At 34.5% G+C, this 22,275-nt stretch overlaps 2 protein-coding genes and 1 pseudogene across 6 annotated transcripts; 2 read left to right on the forward strand and 1 right to left on the reverse strand.

Moving 5' to 3' along the window:
- The first annotated feature begins 2,074 nt into the window (after positions 1–2,074).
- LOC147474096 (protein HEADING DATE 3A-like) lies at positions 2,075–5,827 on the forward strand. 2 transcript variants are annotated; one of them, XM_086586661.1, is made up of 4 exons: positions 2,075–2,451; positions 2,938–3,005; positions 4,132–4,172; positions 5,339–5,827. In XM_086586661.1, the coding sequence occupies exons 1-4, from the start codon at positions 2,254–2,256 to the stop codon at positions 5,560–5,562; spliced, it is 531 nt and encodes a 176-aa protein (XP_086442787.1). In that variant the 5' UTR covers positions 2,075–2,253; the 3' UTR covers positions 5,563–5,827. The 2 variants fall into 2 exon arrangements, with proteins under 2 accessions (XP_086442787.1, XP_086442788.1); XM_086586662.1 differs by having other exon boundaries at positions 2,077–2,451; positions 2,944–3,005.
- A 302-nt stretch (positions 5,828–6,129) lies between these two features.
- LOC147474097 (protein CYTOSOLIC ABA RECEPTOR KINASE 7-like) lies at positions 6,130–11,157 on the reverse strand. Of its 3 annotated transcripts, none has more exons than XM_086586659.1 (8): positions 11,012–11,157; positions 10,556–10,700; positions 9,333–9,580; positions 9,117–9,243; positions 8,754–9,027; positions 7,797–7,929; positions 7,335–7,421; positions 6,130–6,550 (listed from the first exon to the last, which is right to left on the reverse strand). In XM_086586659.1, exons 2-8 carry the CDS (start codon positions 10,677–10,679, stop codon positions 6,341–6,343), a joined length of 1,203 nt encoding a protein of 400 aa, XP_086442785.1. In that variant the 5' UTR covers positions 10,680–10,700; positions 11,012–11,157; the 3' UTR covers positions 6,130–6,340. The 3 variants fall into 3 exon arrangements, with proteins under 3 accessions (XP_086442785.1, XP_086442784.1, XP_086442786.1); XM_086586658.1 differs by lacking the exon at positions 11,012–11,157 and adding an exon at positions 10,784–11,006; XM_086586660.1 differs by lacking the exons at positions 6,130–6,550; positions 11,012–11,157 and adding an exon at positions 10,784–10,979 and having other exon boundaries at positions 7,242–7,421.
- A 6,194-nt stretch (positions 11,158–17,351) lies between these two features.
- On the forward strand, positions 17,352–20,233 carry LOC147474098 (amino acid transporter AVT1I pseudogene; annotated as a pseudogene). The gene is made up of 3 exons (XR_015210117.1): positions 17,352–17,463; positions 18,595–19,202; positions 19,643–20,233. The product of XR_015210117.1 is annotated as an amino acid transporter AVT1I pseudogene (transcript).
- The last annotated feature ends 2,042 nt before the right edge of the window (positions 20,234–22,275 follow it).

A 22,275-nucleotide genomic window follows, 5' to 3' on the forward strand; every position in this document is an offset into this window, starting at 1 on the left:
TATTGATGTCTCCTAATCTAAAACGTCGTTAATGTCTCCATCACCTCCGTTCTACACTACAGTACACGTGTCCACACACCAAGTCGTACTCTATTGGCTCGTACCAATCCAGCAGAACGTACCAACGTCCTAAACTCAGGTCGTCCCAGCATCAGTTACAACCATATATGGAAGCAAATCATCTAGCGCAATCCTGGAGCTCAGTCAACACAACAATCAAGGAGTCATTTACTTTGTAATATCAGAGTAATGACGAATCATCAAGATAGCACACAAGGTGGATCTACACTTCATAACGGCCTGGAGCAAATAAAGAAAGTCAGCTCAAACATCTATAAGTAGAGAGAGATGAACTACTTAAAGTTTGATTCAAATTTACTCCAAGAAACTTGATACGTAAGCAATTCTTATCTCAAAAAGAGTGTAGCCATTCTCTATCACACAAATCATCGTCGTTGTCCAGTAAACACCAAACCTCTACAATCACTATCACAGATGGACTCTCAGCTCACTCTCCATTAGCTGTTTTGTGTTTCTCTCCATCAATTTTGGGAAGTGCACAAATGGTGCTGGATAAATATAGCTCTTGGGCCATTGATCCAATTAGATGAGCTCTCCTCTATTGGATTTGCTTGCAACATAAAATAGAAATCCAAACAAGAGTCCAAAGACCAAGTCCATAACAACCACTGCTCAAAAGATGAAAGCAAAAGGTTTCTTTATCCTTGGAATAATATCTCAAATGGTCCTACGAAGACTAACCAAGTTCAAAAACAGGGCATAGGAGACTAGGAGTGGTAATATTCCAAGAAATTATTGGATGGAGTTCAATCTTGAATTCCATTGGTTAGTTTTTTGCATGAGACATGGGCGATGTTTTTTTTCCTTTTTTCAATGATGTAACTTTTGGGTGAGTGGGGTGTACCCTCCGAAGAAAGACCACCATGCATATGTTCCTAGGAGGTTAGGATTGGCCAGGCCCAGTGACACGCCAATCTCATCCTTTGGGAAAAGAAAAAGAGCACGCCAAATTCTTTCTTGTTATGAATCGTTTCCTGGAACTCTATTGGACCACGGCTCGAAGTTACAAAATCCTCATATCTATTCCAAAAGGTACGTCGTATATATTGCTTCTTCTGTCTGTACTCTGTATCACCATATTGATAGAGCTATGCGTATCTTGATAACAACTAGATGTTAGACAATAATAACGTATCTTGATAAGCTCCACATAGAACGTCTATGAGGACTTGCTTTCACTTTGGTTAACTTAAACAGTCACGTCCATCTACCTTCCCCGAAGGCTAACATCATGGAATCGATCTATACCAACTTAATATATACAATGTACCATTACTCCCTTACTATATTGTAGTCGAACTTTTTGTGATCTGTATGAAACCAATCCAATCGCATTTTCTGTTTTGAAGTGCTAAATGATACGGACAGCACCGTCTATTATTTTGTAACTTAAGTTGAAATTTTTTTGGATGGACGGTACAGTTTCTGCCGTCCGTCGAAATTTAACACACGAACAGCAGAAACTATGACGTCTGTCTCCCGAACTTATTATAGCAGCTGCTAGCGAAGGTCTTAACTTTGACTGGGTTTTTGACTCCTTCCAAATTTAAGACTCTTTTAACAGCCCCATTAGAATGACATTTTTGTGGTTGGGGTGCTATATTTGCCTTTAGCAGCCCATATAGCCCCCGATTGGACTTGTTCTTACTGATGGAATGAAAATGTGGTTAAGGAGGTTACTGACAGCAGTGATTACAGCTAAAAGGAAAAAGGTTAGCGAATAATGCTTGGTGTGATGGATTCATTGTTGGTACATAAGTGAAAATGAATTTCAGTCGTGGGGGGTGTTGTGGGCACGGATCAAAAAGGGTCAAAAGGAAAAACTTCGATCATGATTCTCAAACGTACAAAGTTTTCAGATAATGCACAAATCCTAGGCCTCGTAAAGATATGGACAAGGTGAATATGTTGGCCAACTTGCCTTTGAATGAAAGAACATTCGAGAACCTGTTACACCACATAGGTTATATAGTACGTGAGAGAAAATAGATTCCTATTAATATTGATTAATGTTTCAATTTTCAAGAGAAGTGGATGCTTCTCTACTACACTATATATATATCATATATGTAGTCCTCCAGTTCTTGATCAAAAACCACCGCACTCCATAGGTCCTACCATAGTTGTAGGCTTGTAGTAAGATTGCCCTTCATTCCTTCATCACTCTCTAATATGCCAAGAGAAAGGAATCCATTGGTTGTTGGTCGTGTAATCGGGGATGTTTTGGACCCTTTCATTAGGTCAGTAGAACTTAGGATTTTTTATGGTACGAGGGAGGTCGCCAATGGATGTGAATTTAGGCCCTCGGCTCTTGTTAACCAACCTCGAGTTGAGATTGGAGGGGATGACTTAAGAACCTTCTACACCTTGGTAAGCTTTACTGCACTGCTCTTATATAAATGATCATGCAAGCGCCACACAATCCACACTCTCTAAATATCGACCCTAGTGATCATAAGTACTGTGCATGTTTCTAACTAAATTAAACTAAACTAGGAATTGTAAAGAGTATGCCCTTCACTCAAAAACATGACTAGTTCGTTGGTATCATGTTATTTAACATGGATAGTGTCTATCACTGCAGTCGATCTAGATCTTGTTTCCCAGTAAGCGTATATACCTCTCTTAATTAAGTCTTAACCTTTGGCTTTTGCTCTGCCGTCATTATGATCATGATCTGAATGTATATCAGCAGCTCTTTTGTGTGTGTGTGTGTTTGTGTTTTAAATCATTTTTTTATTTCACTAATCGTCTAATCCTTTTGTGTGTAGTATGTGTGTGTGTGTTGTTTTCTTGAAAATACGTACATCCATAGTGTGTTTTCATGATAAGTATGTAAATGAGTAACACATATAGTTGCAGGCTTTGGTCGACCCTGATGCTCCCAGCCCAAGTGATCCACAACAGAGGGAATACTTGCACTGGTAAATGAATTAAACTTAAACCCTGTTCCACGTGCTCTCTGGCTTTAGTGGAAAACTCGATCTCTATCTCCCTCAATTCTTCGGCTCTTCCTACTGTATTTGAGAACCAAAGTCACCTGTTCGGCTCGATCATTATACTCTGCCTCTCTAACTTGAGATAGATATAGTACATATATGTACCTTTTGCCGTGTGGTTCACTGAAAAGTTCACAGAGGACGCCAAAAGTTCTATTACTTTTGTGATCTCTAAGGGCATCTCCAATGGAGAGTAAGAGTTTACACCCTCATTCTCAAAAAAGCTCTTCCAATGGGAATTGATGTAAACCGTATATAATAGCTAATAACTAATGGGACGGAGTGGGGAATTCTCAACCCGGATACAAATTGGTAAAAGGCTCGGACTTCACTAGGAGCGGCCCAGGACCTCACTTCAAACGTGAGGTCCCTCTTTAGTTCTAAAAGTGGTCGTTTGTAATTTTGAAACTTGGACGTCACTAGTGACAACACGTGACGTTCCTCTTTAATTCTAAGAGGAACGCCACTGCAAAGCATATAGATGTGGCAATTGCCCAATAAGACAAGTGAATATTTTTCTGCAGCCGCAACAAAACAATATATGATAATCATCCCAACTCCCAAGATTAAAAGATCAGGGTTTTATCTAATTATCCTACTACTATTAATCGTACTTACACTTTTATTTTTATTTAGATGAACCTAGCTAGCTAACGTTCAAGTTATAAAATGATCTCATATTTGTCTTGTTTTGCTTTTGCTTTTGTCTTTGTGTTTTTCCTTTTCCTTTTCCAAAAGATCAACTCTTAATACCTTTTTGGCTTTTTGCACAATACTGAGCTTACCATTGGACGGAGATCACTTTATATCTTTGAATATGTGGAGTTGCGAGATGCCCCCTTTTCTTTAGATTTACGACTTCAGGATGCCAACATTAAAGTCGGTAAAATTTTTGGGTGATGATACCAAAGTTTTGAGATTCGAACCCGCAAGCATCAAAGAGTTATTGATCTCATTTAAAACAGGCTTGCCAATTCAAAAAAAAAAAACAGGCAACAAATAGCAATGTTTATAAAATTTTAATTTTCTTCCCCTCTACATTGGATTTTAGGTTGGTGACGGATATTCCAGGGACAACTGATGCCACATATGGTAAGTCGGAATACTAACCTACATGACGTTCATCTATTTTGATGTATCTTTGCTATCAAACTTATGTTTACCCCTAAAATTACATCACTAGTACATTTGAAATTAAGATAGCCGTAAATATTGTTGCAGTTTTCATTTTGTTATGCAGAGTGTAGTCACTTTAACATAAAACATGGGTTTTCCCCTGGTCAACAATTGACACTAGTATCTTTACAATATTAATATTAATTAGAAGTATAGACATGATTATAAAAATAACAGAAAAGTGCATGGAGGAAGAAGCGAAAGGGCAAACAACTTGATCCATCCATGTGATAGTGAACACCTTAAAAAGTTAGTGGGTTAGTCAACCAAACAAAAAACACATGACAATCGGGGAGACAAATAGATAGTTTTAACTTTAAGCCACGATCATCATCAATTCATCAGGCGAATGCGGAATATTCTTATTTGCAGTTGTGAGTTGTGACTACTGACTATTGCACATCGTTGTAGTTCAGGGAGTCCAAAAGAATTTGTGTTATTTTTTGTTTCCAGCTCCTAAACAATGCTGAAACATTTTCTACATGAAAATTGTCTTTTATTGCGCTTGCCTGCCACCGTTGCTCAAGATTTTGTTCCCGTCTACCAGTGGTGCTGTTTTCCTATCAATGTTGCATCCTTAAAACTCCCAAGTTCAGGGAAGTCCACGTTGCTATTATTTATGAACAAAAGGTCCCCAAAAGTCCTCAAATCAAATGAGGGATGTGAAAATGTGGAAGTGTGAAGTGTCACTTATCCTGTAGTCAAGTCTGCTGGGCAAACTTAAAAGTGACTGAACAGTTCCAACAATTAGTGATAGCTTTTAGTGGGACGCTTTAAAAGTTTGATTGGTTTTCATGCAAGAAAAAAGACATTGACTCTACTCCACTTCATCCTTATTAACAAGACAACATTGGTGCCAGGAACACTTCTTTTTATTGTGTTGGAAGCTCTTTGTGTCTGTGCACATCCTAGTGCCATTGTCTTATCAATTTCATTTCATTCCCTTTCGGCTTTATGAATTTTAGGCTGATCCCAACTGATAGTTTTTCCTAATGATGTATTCTCATTTAAGATGACATAATTTGAAGCAACAAATTGTTTTGTTTGTCTAATATTTACGAAATGTATGGTTATCATATCAGGGGAGGAGATTTTTTGTTATGAGAGCCCAAGCCCTTCAGTTGGAATTCATCGGCTTGTCTTCGTTCTGTTCCGACAACTTGGTAGGCAAACTGTTTATGCTCCGGGTTGGCGTCTGAACTTCAACACCAAGGATTTCGCTGAGGTTTATAACCTTGGCTTGCCTGTTGCTGCAGTTTATTTCAACTGTCAAAGGGAGAGGGGTACTGGTGGACGACGATATTGAGATATTACTATATATGAATATATAAATTGCTAATGCTTAGTAAAAATACTTATGCGTGGTGTGATGTGATATGTATTAAAATTTGTATTTGTGGTGACTGGTGGTGTACTGGTGTGTAGCCAAACAAATATCGTTGCTGCTTATGCTTGTTTACGAGTTTTCTTTTTCATAAGGATGAAACCACGGTGTTATGGCTTGTGCGTTTTTCCTTCACTTAGGCTGTGTTTGGTTCGCTGAAAATCAATTCCAAATTGAAATTAGATTCTTTGATTTGTGTTTCCATGAATTAGTTTGTTATAAATGGGAATGTTTATTTTTAGTTGAGTTTAACTCGGAAATACCGGATCAAGGATTATGAAAAATGCGAAGCATTCAATCAAAAACCAGCTATCTTCACAAACCACCCTTGTTCATATTCAAACACAATCCAAACAGAAACAGGCCTCACCTTAAAATATGATATTGCACAAACATCGAGTCAAATCCAACCATTGTTTACTGGCACATACTATTAACTACCTTCAATATAACATCACATCTTTCAGACAGTAACTCAAAAGAAATATCTCCTAGGAAACAATCACCATATTATTCAGTATCCCAGTTTGTATGAACACCAATAAATGGGGAAAAAATGACAAGATTGAAAAGAAAAACTTGAGGAAATGCATCCACCACAACCCAGTCCGACATCAATAAGTATTCATTCATGACTCTATCAGTGTTAACAGAAATTTGTAACAGCTCCATCCGATCACAGTGCAACACTCATAACATATTATATAATCTGAAGAATAAATCTGCAACAAACCAAACCATGCACAACGTGAAATAGAAGAGGGTGGCGTGTGTTAAACCCTGTCTTCAGTCTCGGAGCCGGGGCGGGAGGCTTCTGATTGAGTAGTGGTTGGAGAGCCTTGACCACAATGCTCATATTCGGCCGGAACTCGGATTCATACTGCACACACAATGCTGCAACAGCAGCTAGCTGTAACAACAGTCTACCAATTAGTATATAAAACCAGCTGGTATAAATAAAGCAGTTCAGAGTTTCACTCTTTGCCACATTTGGCTAAGCTAGAACAATAATTTGCTTTTCCCTTAAGTTTACAGCTATGCTGTCAAAGGTGTAATGCGAGGCAGTAGACCAAATTCAGCCCGTCTTGGGGTCGCCTGAGCAGTGCCTTTGACCAGTCAACATACAGTTTGTTTACTCTTATGAATATATTTCTTGAAATTCTTTTAATTGAAGTATGGGATTCTTATTTGAGCTTAAAGGTTTTGGGCTTCTTTTTATCTTTTCTTCTGTTGGGCTTTAATTTTTCTTAATTTGCTTTAAACGGCTTTCCCACCTTACAAACGGCCCCGGCCACCTAGGCTGCCCACTGCTGCTGGGAAAGTCATGAACGGACTTTGAAGCAGGAGAGGCATTGGTCTTGAAAACCCACCCAGCCGTCGCCTTTGACAGCATAGGTTTAAAGCTCAGACTACATACACAAACTCCAGTACATAGTTTAACCATGTGTAGGTTGGATTTTTATCAAGTAAATAGAACGCGTTGTCTTCCAGCTGCTTCTGATCAGATATTGGGATTACAATTTACATGTCTTGATCTCAGAAATAGTGGTTTAATGTTCTCTAAGATGCAAACTGTAAGGGGTATTCAGCTTCAAGTTTAATTAACCAAATAAGCCTTCGTAACATAGGTACAATGAACACAAATATCAATCAACAAAGACTACTACAGATACTAATTGCAAAGGAGGTCAGACCTTGGCAACCCCTTTTGGTGGATACTCCCCTTTTAGCTTTGGATCAACACATTGTTTAACCTTGTCCTCACTCAGTCTTGGAGTTGCCTAACCACCAGAGTAGAACAAGCTAATATTAGGTTACAAAACCAAAAGTACATGCACACCTTGTATAAGAAAGAAGGAAAACGACAAACAATTTCGCAGGGCATCCAGTTAAATCAACCGGTTATGACAATGCTCCGTCACACTAGTTACAACTTTTCAATTCAAGAAAGTCTTTTACTGACTCAAATAATACCAGAAATAGTTATGTTCCTTTTAGAACCAACATAAGTTAGGTGGATTCCCGTGCACATGATTTTCCTTATGGTTACTTCCACTAGATAAGTTTTTGCTTAGGTAAGATTAGCTCAAATATGGATGTCAGAGATCAAAAGAAAGGAGAAAAAAGGAGCACTATTAGCATAGCGAAAATCTCACCCAAGTGACAAGACTCTGCTGCCCCCGAGGCATAGTATGATCAACAGGTTTCCTCCCAGTCAGAAGCTCTAGAAGAACAACACCGAAACTATATACATCGCTCTTTTGTGTCAACTGGCCAGTCATTGCATACCTGCACATCAAACATCAGTGTCATTAACTCCATGGTAGATAGACAATGTGACTATCCCTGCATAGATAGGCTATTCTGTGATAAGCAAGAGGTCTCCTATATTGCACAAAAGCTTCTAGCACTTAATTTTTCATTTTCCTCTTTGGTCAGCAAAACTGTAGATATTAATTCTGGGAAACTATGTAAATAATGTTGACCCAGTGTCAAATGTTATTTTCTTTTGTAAAGTGGTTTCTTGTTCATCCACTGAAAGCAAAATTCCTTACAAAGATATTTTCTATAAATTTGAAGACAATACACCAATGATGCAACGAAGTATTCCAAAGCACTAAAAACATTTCTTTAAAGGAGTGAGTTAATTTAGGTACATATTTCCAGTAAGATATGCGAGGTTGCCAAGCACATGCTTGCACGCGTGTCTCTCATCCCCCATCCCAGAAGATCAGAAACACTAAAAATTTCCGGATGACTTGGAGAAATCTCATGGTCAAAATTATAGTGTACTGGAGATCTAAAGGGACATCTTGGGTCAGTCTTTTCAATAACAGGAGCTACAGAAGTAATGTAGTTTGACACCCCCAGCCACGTGGCCGACTACATGACTATCAAATAGAATAAATGATAAGATGGGCATCTGAAAGACTGTAACAGTCATATCCTCAAATATTACTATGTGCACAAAACACGGCTATGGAAATGCACACAACCAACTGGAAAAAGTGGCAACACAAGTAGAGCCCCAAGGAAAGCTGTGGCAAGAATCCATATGTCCAACATAATATAGCTATATTTAGGCACAAGAAAGAATCATTTTTAGCACATACTCAGGCGCATGATAGCCGAATGTCCCTAAAACTCGAGTAGAATGCAGACGAGCCGCCATATCAGGAGCCTGATTTAATAGGTTGAAGTCAGCAACTTTGGCTTTGAAATCTTCAAACAGGAGCACATTGCTTGACCTGATGTCCCTATGTATTATAGATGGTTGCACCCTCTCATGCAGATATTCCAATCCCCTTGCTGCATCAACAGCAATTCTCACTCGCTGCATCCAGTCAAGCACAGGACCTGGTTGTGCACCTTGGACTCCTTTTCTACCTACAAATTGAGTACCAGTTGTGTAAAATAAGTATTATACACGAGATACGGAAAAGGAAGTGAAGACAAAATGAGCACAAATGGCATACCATGCAAAATGTCGTGTAGAGAACCCATGGTTGCAAACTCATATGCTAAGATGCGAACACTGCCTTCCACACAGTAACCAAGCAACTCAACGAGATTGTCATGCTTCAACCTTGAAACCATGGAGACCTGAAGTCGGGCAGGGAAGTGGAAAGCTAAGTTGTAGATCAAATTAACAAAACGTCTCCTGGATGACAACAATTGAATTTGCAATGTACCTGGGATAAGAACTCAAAATTGGATTCTGGCTCAGATGATGCATCTAGCTTTTTTATTGCCACAGCTTTGCCACTGTCTAGATTTGCATAATATACTCTACCATAGGACCCTTCACCAATCAAAGACTTGGACCCAAAATTATCAGTCTTCTCTTTCAATTCATCAAAAGGCAAAGCCGGCACTTCAATGGGTGGTGGTACTTTCTGCCCTTCACTACCTGGGGTGAGCTTCGATCCCTTCTGATATCCTGAAATGTACCAAAAATAACAAGAACATGATAAAAATAATCTACTGATCCCTAGAAAGCTAAATGTTGGATAACAAGAACATAGTAATCAGTAAAGACCCCATCATATATACATGGGGAGGGATAGAGTCACATTCTTATGCGCAAATTATAGCCACATTTTCGACATACAAAATAATTAAGGCCTGGTTTTTTGTGGAGATGATCTCCCCACCATGAAGATCATTCTCACAAAAAATTATAATATTTGGATGTCTAATCATGTAAATATTAGTGTTCAATTTTGAACTTTTCATCTAAAGGTCCAAATTTTTGTGAGCATGTTCTCCATGGTGGGGAGCTCATATCTACAAAAATTCAGCCTTTAATTCAACTTTTAAGTCCACGATTTTGCTTGGATTCGTTTACAATGTGGCTACAGTGAATGTGGCTCTATCCCTCCCTATATATATATATTTCATTTTTTTATCAGCGAAAAACTTAAACAACAAAGTTCTACACTCTTACAAGATCATGAAAAACCAGAATACATTGCCATGAAATATAAATATGGCACATGTCTTTCATGATGATTCGGAATCAGTTTTTAAAAATCAACCATAAATGACTGTTTAAATTCGAAAAATCAAGGTTCATCACAATGATCATCTTTACAAATCTGACATAGGATACCACATAGGCCACTATGAATAGTGATATCCCAGCTTAACAACACACGCCAAATATTTGGGCACGTGCCACTATGAATAGACTCTCCCGAGGGCGTACCACATAGGACTTCACGTTCCATGTCCCCCATGTCCCGGCCCAATGCATTTTTGCCATAAAAAAAAGTCGAACTAAACTGCAAGTTTCATATTGCATAAAACATGACATCGGCCAAGAAACTTGAACTTTGAAATGTGTCCATCCTATAAATTATTACATATTTATAACATGGGAACAACAAGTACAAGTGAAGTGGATGATATATACCATCAGCTGTATGATTTCTGGGGCTTTTAAGAGGTTCATCTTCAGTAGGATGATAGCTTTCATCAACATGACAATTACAACAAAGCCAACGACGCATCTTATCTCTTTTCCTTATATCAGCCATTACATTCGTATACGCATTTCCCTGTGTTTTCACAATCACAATCATCATCATTAATAATATAAATAACTATAATAATATAACAAAATAAAACTCTATAATCTCACCAATAAACCACGTCTTTGAATCTCTTCTTCCATGTTTTTTTTTTTTATAAACCCTTTGATATATTATTATTATGAAAGAAAAATAAACAGATCCAAAGATTTGAGATATAATAAATAGATCGGCTAATTAATTAACTATTATTAGAAAGAAAAGAAAAAGAAAACGTGTTTCGAAAGACAGAGAGAAAGAGAGAGAATAAAAATGAAAAAAAAAAAATGAGGATGTACCTGGATATTTTGAGGTGGAATTCAGTTGAAGGGTTTTGACAAGTATTTTGATCGCCTCTAAATAAGGGAATAACAGAACAAGATATTAAAAGTTAAACAAACAAACAAACGACAGAGAGAGACTTCTCTTTAATTATTATTATCATAACTTTAAAAAGAGAGACTCTTCTATGTTCTATCACTTCTATGTGTGTGTGCCGCGTGCACCTAATTGTTATACCAAGGAATAAATGTGATATTTATATGGGAGGGTTTTAGGGATATATTTTATCTTAGACATAGGTAAATAAATTCAAAATCGGTAGAATATTTATAAATTTTGGATTAAACTAATATTTTATAGATATTATATTTTAACTATTTTAAACATTGTTACAAATAATAAAAAAATCAAAAATTTCTAAATTTGTGAAATATAATATCAAAAATAGTAAAAATGAACTGTCTATAATTAGCTAAATTTTATAAATTGTTAACTATATTTAGTAAGTTTGAAATTTTTTTAATTTTTTTAATTATTTGTGACAATATTTATAATAGCTATGAGATCTACAAAACTTATAACAATTTTGAGTTTGGTTACTTTTAGTCCCTAAAACCCTCCCTATTTATGTTATCGCAAAATCTTCTTTGACTTAGCTGGATTTCACGGATCATTCCTCCTTCCCCTTTTATCATTTATCATTACTTATCAAAACGTGTTTCGACAATCACAATCATCATCATTAATATAAACAACAGAGAGAGACTTCTCTTTAATTATTATTAATATAACTTTAAAAAGAGACTCTTCTATGTGTGTATGCCGCGTGCACCTAATTATTATACCAAAGAATAAATGTGATATTTATTTGACAAACTCAAAATCGTTAGGGTATTTATAAATTTCGGAAATTATATTAATATTTTGTAGATATAATTTTATAACTATTTTAAATATTGTCACAAATAATTTAAAAAAATCAAAAATTTCTAAATTTGTGAAATATAATATCAAAAATGGTGAAAATGAACGGTTTATAATTAGCCAAATTTTATAAATTGTTAACTATATTTAGTAAGTTTGAAATTTTTTTGATTTTTTTAATTATTTGTGACAATATTTATAATAGTTATGAGATCTACCAAATTTATAGAGTTTGTTTACGTAGTACCTAAAACCCTCCCTATTTATGTTATCGCGAAATCTTCTTTGGCTTAGCTGGATTTCACGGATTATTCCTCCTTCCCCTTTTATCATTTATCATTAATTTTCTTCACTATTCATACCTTTCGGTCAGCTAACACTATTGTTTTAAATTCTACTTTGTCGATTAAATTAGTGGTAGACTCAAGACCTATATTATTATTTATTATTATTGTTTTTGAGGAGGCTTTTAAGAAAAGCAAAGAACAAATGTCTGCCAAGGGAACAACTGTACAAGAATGGGACATAGTATGAACAAAAATCACTGTAATTCACATCATTCTAAGGAGCTTGGTTTTTTGGGTAACAACAAAACAATACCGTTCAAATGAATCCAAACACTTGATTTAATAAGTCTGACTACTAACTACTTCAGAGTTCAGACAATATGAGATTTTGTTTCTTAGGCCGGCTTGTTGCCACAAAGCAAGAGCTTGATTAGACGCCAAACAAAGTTTCTCGTCAGAGTTAGAATTATAATGGAATCTGATTCTCATGATTATGCGAGAATTATGACTGTTTGGCAAATTTTGAGAATTCTCGGTAATTCTCATTGTCAATTTCCCACATGTTGTTTGGTTGCTAAAATTATCACATCAATTTTCTATACCATTTTTGTTAATTTTTTTTGCTCAAATATTTCACAAAACCAAAATAATAGTCATTCCAAAACACAATAAATATGAAGAACAAATTTTATACATTACAACATATTATTATACATCATCAATCTAATTTAGCTAAACTAACACATAAAATAGGCATTGTCAACATCAATTTATTTAAAAAGAGTTGTAGCATAAAAATAAGAAACAAAGGTCCTATCATAGAATTTTTACGTCCTTTACATTGAAGTACATAAAAACTTATTGAAAAAAAAAAAAACTTATTGAAATTCAAAAATCAACTAAAAATATTTAAAGATAGAAAGGCATGTCTTCAATCGTCAGGTTGCACTTGATCTCCAATCTCTCCAAATAATTGGTTTTCAATAGGGGGCTCATTTTCATTCATTATCTTGATCGTTAAAATATTCAGCAAAACATTGGTACAAGGGAAGTGATCTTCCTTATATATCGTAGCAAATGTTTTCTCTCCTGTCAAATTTACAAAATGTGTAAATCATATGTGTATTAACTAAAATGGCATGTAGATATAATATTTGTATATATAATTTGGTAGTACCGGCATTGTTGATAGAGAGCTTCAAATAGCTTCCTCAGTTTGTACCTGATTTGCTTCATCATCCCATGCAAACCCTATTTGTGGATAAAAACTTGCACGTGTAGGCTTCACAACTTCTTTTCCAAGTTTTAAGATAGCTCGCAAGACATTGTGAAAATATTGATGTACTGTTTCAGGAGATCTTATGACACCAAATGCACTGTGCCTAATACGTGTGTCGTGGCCAACAATGAGAAGGAATAGAGCCAGTTGCTCCTCTACATCAACTCACCTACTAGGTTGCAAACCCTTCCCCTTTAATCGTGCACACAACCTATGAAATGCAAATCCATGTAATAGCTCGGTAATCGTTTGTCATTTTCCTACATTTCCAGAGTATATATGCAAAAGAAAGTAACAAGTTATGAGAAGAAGAAAAGAAAAAAAAATGTAAACACTGATCATATAATGTCATCATCCCAACACCCAAATTAAACACCTAACCATATCCATTTTAAATTTTTGCTAATACTAACAACCTTGTCAATCTGTGCCTCGACTGACAACCCACCATTGGATCACTCTGACATTTTAAAGTATACACCTACTGTGTGTTATGAAGATACAGATCAAATTTGAAGAAAATCCAATCCTGAGTCATCCTCTTCATCTACCCCTAAACTTATGACTGCGCAGTGCAGTTTCTACTACGACCAGCCACACTACCGAAAGCCTAAACAACAATCTAGCCGTTGGATCTGTCTGTAACTTGAGTATGTCAGACTACATAGTCTTATACAATTTCCGATTAAATTTGAGAAAAATCCAATGCTGAGTCATCCTTCATCTACCCCTAAACTTATGACTGCGCAGTGCAGTTTTTCTAGCGCAATTTCTACTGCGACCAGCCACACTATCGAAAGCCTAGACAATAGAGTACAACATTATGTTACTTGAAACAATGCAACCTCAATATAGTCACTACTGAGAAGTTTGATCTAGCTAGTGGAGGAGTACAATGTTATGTTACTTGAAACAATGCAACCTCAAATTTGTAATCCACAAACCAAGAAAAGGAAAAAGTGAGGGAAAGATGAGAGAGAAATGAAAAAAGGGAGTTATTCTTTTGCTTTTTTTTTCTCTGTATTCAGTTTCACAGTAATGACGTGGGTAATTGGTTATTGGTCTATTACTTAGTTAGCAGTAGCTGTCTCCGTAGCATTTTCGAAATGAAAATGAAAAACTTTTGTTAGCACGTGGGCACTAGGAGCTTGCTAGTGAACAAAATCGAATTGGTGTGACTACGTACTCCAAATCTTATGAAAGAGATCCTTGATTTTTGGAGTAAACTGTAAACATGCAATAGCTTAACAGCAACCTAGACGTGTAAATAAGTGGAGCAAGACGTGTAGATATCTACGTACAATTCAGAGAGGAAGCGGTCACCGATTGATTAGGACCCTTAGACTCTTTCTATTTAAACAAAATTTACAGTTTGTTGAACTCCATCATTTTCCCAGTACTTGTATCCAATTTCTTCAACTCCATTATTTTCCAGTACTTGTCTCTTATTCTCTTTAGTGATGAGTAACATTATTAATATTATTAAAAGATAACAATTATTGTCAAAATTGATCATAACATTTTCTTTATTCTTTCTTGAATAGTTTCCCCCACAAATATTTTTTTTTATAACAAAAAATTTAGAAGATAACAATTATTGTAAAAATTGATCATAACATTTTATTTTTTCTTTCTTGAATAGTCTCTCCCACAAACATTTTTTTTTATAACAAAAAATTTAGAAGATAACAATTATTGTAAAAATTGATCATAACATTTTATTTTTTCTTTCTTGAATAGTCTCTCCCACAAACATTTTTTTTTATAACAAAAAATTTAGAATATAACAATTATTGTAAAAATTGATCATAACATTTTTTTTTTCTTTCTTGAATAGTCTCCTCCACAAACATTTTTTTTATAACAAGAAATTTAAAAGATAACAATTATTGTAAAAATTGATCCTAACATTTTCTTTTTTCTTTTTTGAATAGTCTCCTCCACAAACATTTTTTTTTATAACAAGAAATTTAAAAGATAACAATTATTGTCAAAATTGATCATAACATTTTATTTATTCTTTCTTGAATAGTCTCCCCCACAAATAATTTTTTTTTATAACAAAAAATTTAGAATATAACAATTATTGTAAAAATTGATCATAACATTTTCTTTTTTCTTTCTTGAATAGTCTCCCCCACAAACATTTTTTTTTATAACAAAAAATTTAAAAGATAACAATTATTGTAAAAATTGATCATAACATTTTTTTTTTTTTCTTGAATAGTCTTCTCCACAAACATTTCTTTTTATAACAAGAAATTTAAAAGATAACAATTATTGTCAAAATTGATCATAACATTTTCTTTATTCTTTCTTGAATAGTCTCTCCACAAACTTTTTTTTTTTTAACAAAAAATTTAGAAGATAACAATTATTGTAAAAATTGGTCCTAACATTTTATTTTTTCTTTCTTGAATAGTCTCCTCCACAAACATTTTTTTATAACAAAAAATTTAGAAGATAACAATTATTGTAAAAATTGATCATAACATTTTCTTTTTTCTTTCTTGAATAGTCTCTCCCACAAACATTTTTTTTTATAACAAAAAATTTAGAAAATAACAATTATTGTAAAAATTGATCCTAACATTTTTTTTTTCTTTCTTGAATAGTCTCTTCCACAAATATTTTTTTTTATAACAAGAAATTTAAAAGATAACAATTATTGTAAAAATTGATCCTAACATTTTCTTTTTTTCTTTTTTGAATAGTCTCCTCCACAAACATTTTTTTTTATAACAAGAAATTTAAAAGATAACAATTATTATCAAAATTGATCATAATATTTTCTTTATTCTTTCTTGAATAGTCTCCCCCGCAAACATTTTTTTTATAACAAAAAATTTAGAATATAACAATTATTGTAAAAATTGATCATAACATTTTCTTTTTTCTTTCTTGAATAGTCTCCCCCACAAACATTTTTTTTTATAACAAAAAATTTAAAAGATAACAATTATTATAAAAATTGATCATAACATTTTTTTTTTCTTTCTTGAATAGTCTCCTCCATAAACATTTTTTTTTTTTAACAAGAAATTTAAAAGATAACAATTATTGTCAAAATTGATGCTAACATTTTCTTTATTCTTTATTGAATAGTCTCTCTACAAATTTTTTTTTAATTGAATTTTATTGATAAAAAGAACAGAAATACAAAGTGAAGTAGAAACATAGGAGTGTTGTGAGGGAGATCCTCACATACAGAGAGATTTAAGATAAAACACCATAAATAACCTATAACATCATAGTAGATCATGGGCAAACAATAATGTCACAAACTTGAAATTTTAATATATTTATTTAATAAAGAATTACACAAGAGAGAGAGAGAGAGAGAGAGAGAGAGAGAGAGTCTACACCAAATTAAACAATATAAAAAAAGCAAATAAGACAAAAGAATGATAGAAATAATATTAAAGTGTTGGCTTCAATTTGATAAATTGTCATAGGGTGTTGAAGAAGTTTAATTAGTTATTGAGGCATGCCTGTTTATTATTGGAGAAGGTGAAAACGCTAGGGAAACGAAGATATTTAATGCGATTTTCTAATTTCCAATTTTCCAATTAAAATAAATGAAAAACAAATAGTGAGCTTTTTTTTCATAATAAAACAATAATAGACTTAGCACTGTAGGTGGGCTATGATATATTGGGCCCTTTGGACTGCCGCCCTAAGCTGGCTGCTTATTTTGCTATAGGGTAGAACCGTTCTGAAGCGGTCACCTATTGATTAGGACTCTTAGGACCATTTCTATTTAAACAAAATCTCCAGTTTCTTGAACTCCATCATTTTCCCAGTGCTTCTCTCCAGTTTCTTGAACTCTATCATTTTTCCAATGCTTGTCTCTTGTTCTCTTTAGTGATGAGTAACATTATTAACGAAACAGTCGAAGAAATCAATAACCACCACAACAACAAGGAAAGCACTGCTACTTTCTTTATGACTTGTTTTAACGGACTGAATGCTTTATCAGGTTCTCTTCTTTCTTTTATTTTTTGTTCTTATAATCTAAAATCTAATTCGATTTGCTTTATCTGTGTTAGGATCCACTTGCGAGTTGTGAACCTCCCTTAGATGTAAATTTACTAGGGAGATGAGTTGGGATTTGGGAGGACAATGCTAGGCATCTATTCTTTTGCCATGATCTTTACTGGTTATAAAGTAGAAATCAAATTTTAGAGCTGCACAACCGCCCAAATATCTTGTTTGAAGTTTCTGTAAAGAATCTGGACAAACTTTCTGTCATCAAATCCATAGGATCTTTGTACTTTCTCAAAGATGGCATATAATATCCTGTGAAGTCCTTATAATATTCCCTTCTTCTCAAGAAGAGTTGAAGAACAGTGCAATGAACTAGCGCAACCATCTACATTTTAACAACTAACAGAGAAATCAATTCCTTGAACTACTTTAATGTTAAGGCCAATGGTTGTGTGTATGTACCAAGAATAAAAAATTTAATAAACAAAAGGATGGGCACCTACGTTCTTGCATGCATGATTAGCTCAGAAGTCTATTTAGAGGAAGTTGTTGTTCAAATATATTTTTTTTAGCTACCCTTTCAAAAACCAGTATGTCATCGAACAGATCCAGTCATACATATAACATAATCCTGATAATAATTTTACATATTTCCTTTAGCCATAACTTGGTTTTTTAGCGATTTATGCCGTATTCTGAGAGTCATCTTTCATAATCGATCTGAAAATGTCAAAGAGCTCGTGCTTGTGCTTCTACAAGCACAAGTTTGCATTCCTGAGGTCTTTTTGTCAACACTATCATGGCAAGCAAGTTTTCAACAATAAGTCTATGTTATACACCTAAGTACAACACCAGTTCATATTTATATAACGAAGACTTTGTTTAAGTCGGAAATTAGTAAACCTGATTCTGACCAATATGCGTATAACCATTCTAATGAAGTCAAAGCCCTGTGACTCTGAACAGAGTGCTGGAACTTGTTTTAAGCCTACTCCTCGTTTCTATTATATTGTCATCATTTTACTTTACATGCTAATAATCTATTCATAAATGAAAAAACAAACAACAAAAAAGTTACAATATTCTTTTTCCAATTGTAACTGGAGTAACTTTGTTTCCGCAGGACTTGGAATAATATCACTGCCCTATGCACTATCATGTGGAGGGTGGTTAAGCTTCATACTTTTCTTTACTATAGCTGCCTCCACTTTCTTCACAGGAATACTAATCCAAAAATGCATGGATTTGGATACAACAATTAAAACGTATCCAGACATTGGAGGACATGCTTTTGGCCGCATTATGAGGGTAGTGCTATCAATATTTATGTACCTGCAGCTTTATTTTGTTTCCACAGGATTTTTAATACTAGAAGGAGATAACCTACATAACCTATTCCCTGAAATTAGATTCGAGTATTCATGGATTAACGTTAGTGGGAGAGTTGGTTTTGTGATAATAGTGGCTCTACTAATTTTTCCTTCGATGTTGTTACGTGACTTGAGCAAGCTATCCTATTTATCTGCTACTGGGTTCATAGCTTCTGTTATCCTCATTGCCGCTGTTCTCTGGACTGGTGCAGTTGCTGGGGTTGGATTTCATGAAAAGGGAAAGGTTTTGAACTTGAATCGAATTCCTATGGCTGTTAGCTTATATACCTTCAGTTTTAGTGCTCATCCTGTTTTCCCAGCACTGTATACTTCTATGACAGATAGAAAGCAATTCAATAAGGTAAACAAAAGCAACTCCAAAACCATCTATTAAGTATTTAAGTTAGTATGAGTGCAATTCTTTTTGTGCCTTTGAATGTTCATGTACCTTGTGTCGAACAACTTTTATACACCATCTGTTTTTGTGCTTATGCTGTTTTAATCCAACACGATACACTTCCATGACATACATAAACCAATTCACTATAGTAATGAAGCAAAAGCAACTCAAAAAACATCTATTAAATTAGTATGACTGCAATTTTGTTTGTGCCTTATAATGTTCATGTCCTTTTAACATTTTGTATCCTGGCCGGTTTCTATATATTTATTTAGCTAAATGAGAAGAAGTTAATATTAATATCAATTTTGGAAACCCTTTTGGGGAAATTAAAAGAAACTTTCTATAAACCCTTGCACTTAAATTTCCAATATCTTCAGCATGTTAATGTTGTCATGCAGGTCTTGATTATCTGCTTTGTCATCTGTACTGCTTGTTACACATCGATGGCCGTTATGGGGTATCTTATGTATGGTGAAAAGGTGAATTCTCAAGTGACACTAAACCTGCCCATTGGAAAGATCAGCTCGAAGATAGCAATATACACTACTCTGGTTAATCCCCTTGCAAAGTATGCTTTAATGGCAACACCCGTTGTTTCAGCTATCGAAAACTGCATAAACAGCCAGAAAAGACTTGTGAACGTTCTGATTAGAACCTTGTTCCTAATCAGCACAATCATAGTAGCTTTAGCTGTTCCATTTTTCGGAGATTTAATGTCTCTTTCGGAGCATTTCTAGATTCAACAGCTTGTATCATACTGCCTTGTATTTGCTATCTGAAAATGTCTGGAAGATACAAGACATGGAATAGTGAGCTACTTATTATTATAGGGGTTATAATTATGGGAATCTCCATTGTAGTTATTGGAACATATACATCACTATCTGAAATAATAGGACATATGCAGGGGAAGAATGTTCAGAAATAGTGTAGGATTGTTCTGGAGTTTTTATTATGCTTTGGGTAATCCTACTGCCTGCTTCTGTTCCTGAATTGGTGGCATGTTTACAACATTTATTTCTTGGGAGAATGGTTGGCACTTATATTTGGGTCAAGGTTTCGTCCCATGATAAAAAAAAACATCAGGCTTCCGTGAAAGCTTCATGATAGATATTTAGTTCTCTAAACTGGAAAATGAATACTGCAGCTTGAGTTGGCTGATAAGTCATCTGAACTTATAATACAGAATGATTGTCGTCTTACCCGATACAGTCAAATTATACGTACCATTATTTTGGATAGTTTATTCTTTACTTTAGTCCTTGTAATACACCACTATGAAACTTTTTCGTTTACATTTTGTCAATTTAGTTTTTTCATTTTCCTTGTTACATAATAGGTAAAAACTTTTTCACGTTTTGTCAAAAGTTTTTGCATTTTGGTTGCTAGGTGAAAGCACGTATGTCACTAATATGTATGTGTTGTATTGATTTTCCAAAGTTAAATGGCAACATTCATTTGTGAAGTCCTTATTACCTATGACGGCATAAAGCATTCTTTTATTTATTTTTTGATCAGTTGAAATTCCATTAATAAAATACAATAGGTTTACCACTCCCTGGCTCCTAGTCCACACTCCACATACATAAATTTTTGGCCCCTTCTCTAACTGCCAACTTTGTAGTAGTAAGTCTAATAAAACACCAAAAAATAATTCCAGTCCACAATAGTATTTCTATTCCCAAAAGTCTTTACCATGTACTCCATTCGCATGTTATTGTATTTCTATTATGTTGTCTTCAATGCAATCTCTGTTGCATCCTTGTAGGTTTCTTGAGTTGCCCTGGCATCAAGTTTGTTGTCTAACACATAAGCCCATCCCTACTACAATAGTTCACTATGAGATAGTAAAAATTGAGTTTGTAAATGACTCGAAAAGCACTAAAAAAATTCTGACTCATCCAAATGAGTGTATGCTCCTCCATTTTTACGACCTTCCCAACTGGCCCTAAAAAGGCAAGATATACATTAGTTCCTTTATCTTAACCCTAGAGAATAAAGCAGATTCTAAACCAAAGACATAATACAAAGGGCATAGATGTAAGTGAAATTGTGAGAGTAACACGTGAGTTTATGTACTTTACTAGAGTTGGCAATCTTTAGAGCACAAATCCATTCTCTGTTAAACAAACATATACGATCCAACCTGACTCGATGAATCCACTTCAATGCCAAATATAGTATCAAAAATGGTGAAAATAAACGGTCTACAATTAGTCAAATTTTGTAAATTGTTAACTATATTTGGCAAGTTTGGAATTTTTTGAATTTTTTGAATGTTTATAATAGATATGAGATCTTATCTACAAAATATTAAGTTAATCTAAAACTTATAAATGTCCTAACGATTTTGAGTTTGTTCACGTGTTAAGATAAAATATGTCTCTAAAACCTTCCCTATTTATATTATCTCGAAATCTTCTTTGGCTTAGCTGGATTTGACGGGTCACCTCCTCCTTCCACTTTTATCATTTATCATTATTTTTCTTCACTATTCATACCTTTCGGTCAGCTAACACTATTGTTTTAAATTCTACTTTTGTCGAATAAATTAGTGGCAGACTCCAGACCTATATCATTATATTATGAGCATGTGATGTAATGGCGCACCATACATCTCGCGCACCATAGATTTAGCCTTATATTATTGGTATTGAGAGGCTTTTAAGAAGAGCAAAGAACAAATGTCTGCCAAGGGGACCACTGTACAAGACTCGGACATAGTATGAACAAAAAATCACTGTAATTCACATCATTCCAAGGAGCTTGGTTTTTTGGGTAGCAACAAAACAATACCGTTCAAATGAATCCAAACACTTGATTTAATAAGTCTGACTACTAACTACTTCAGAGTTCAGACAATATAAGATTTTGTTTCTTAGGCCGGCTTGTTGTTACAAAGCAAGAGCTTGATTAGATGCCAAACAAAGTTGTGAAAGAACAAAATCAAACTCTGCAGTACGTTGCATTAGTGTTAATCTTGCCAAACAGGTTGTCGATAGTGGCAAAGTGCAGTCCAACGTATGGTTTG

Source organism: Coptis chinensis, unplaced genomic scaffold, assembly GCF_015680905.1.
Source record: "Coptis chinensis isolate HL-2020 unplaced genomic scaffold, ASM1568090v1 utg1343_pilon_pilon, whole genome shotgun sequence".
In the NCBI taxonomy this organism is placed as follows: domain Eukaryota; kingdom Viridiplantae; phylum Streptophyta; class Magnoliopsida; order Ranunculales; family Ranunculaceae; genus Coptis; species Coptis chinensis.

Coding starts and splice junctions, on each gene's coding strand:
- LOC147474096 (XM_086586661.1), top strand. CDS start 2,254: ATGCCAAGAGAAAGGAATCCATTGGTTGTTGGTCGTGTAATCGGGGAT. Junction 2,452..2,937: donor TAAGAACCTTCTACACCTTG/GTAAGCTTTACT, acceptor TAACACATATAG/TTGCAGGCTTTGGTCGACCC. Junction 3,006..4,131: donor CAGAGGGAATACTTGCACTG/GTAAATGAATTA, acceptor ATTGGATTTTAG/GTTGGTGACGGATATTCCAG.
- LOC147474097 (XM_086586658.1), bottom strand. CDS start 10,816: ATGGAAGAAGAGATTCAAAGACGTGGTTTATTG. Junction 9,581..10,555: donor CAGAAATCATACAGCTGATG/GTATATATCATC, acceptor GGTACATTTCAG/GATATCAGAAGGGATCGAAG. Junction 7,422..7,796: donor AGCAGAGTCTTGTCACTTGG/GTGAGATTTTCG, acceptor TCTGGTGGTTAG/GCAACTCCAAGACTGAGTGA.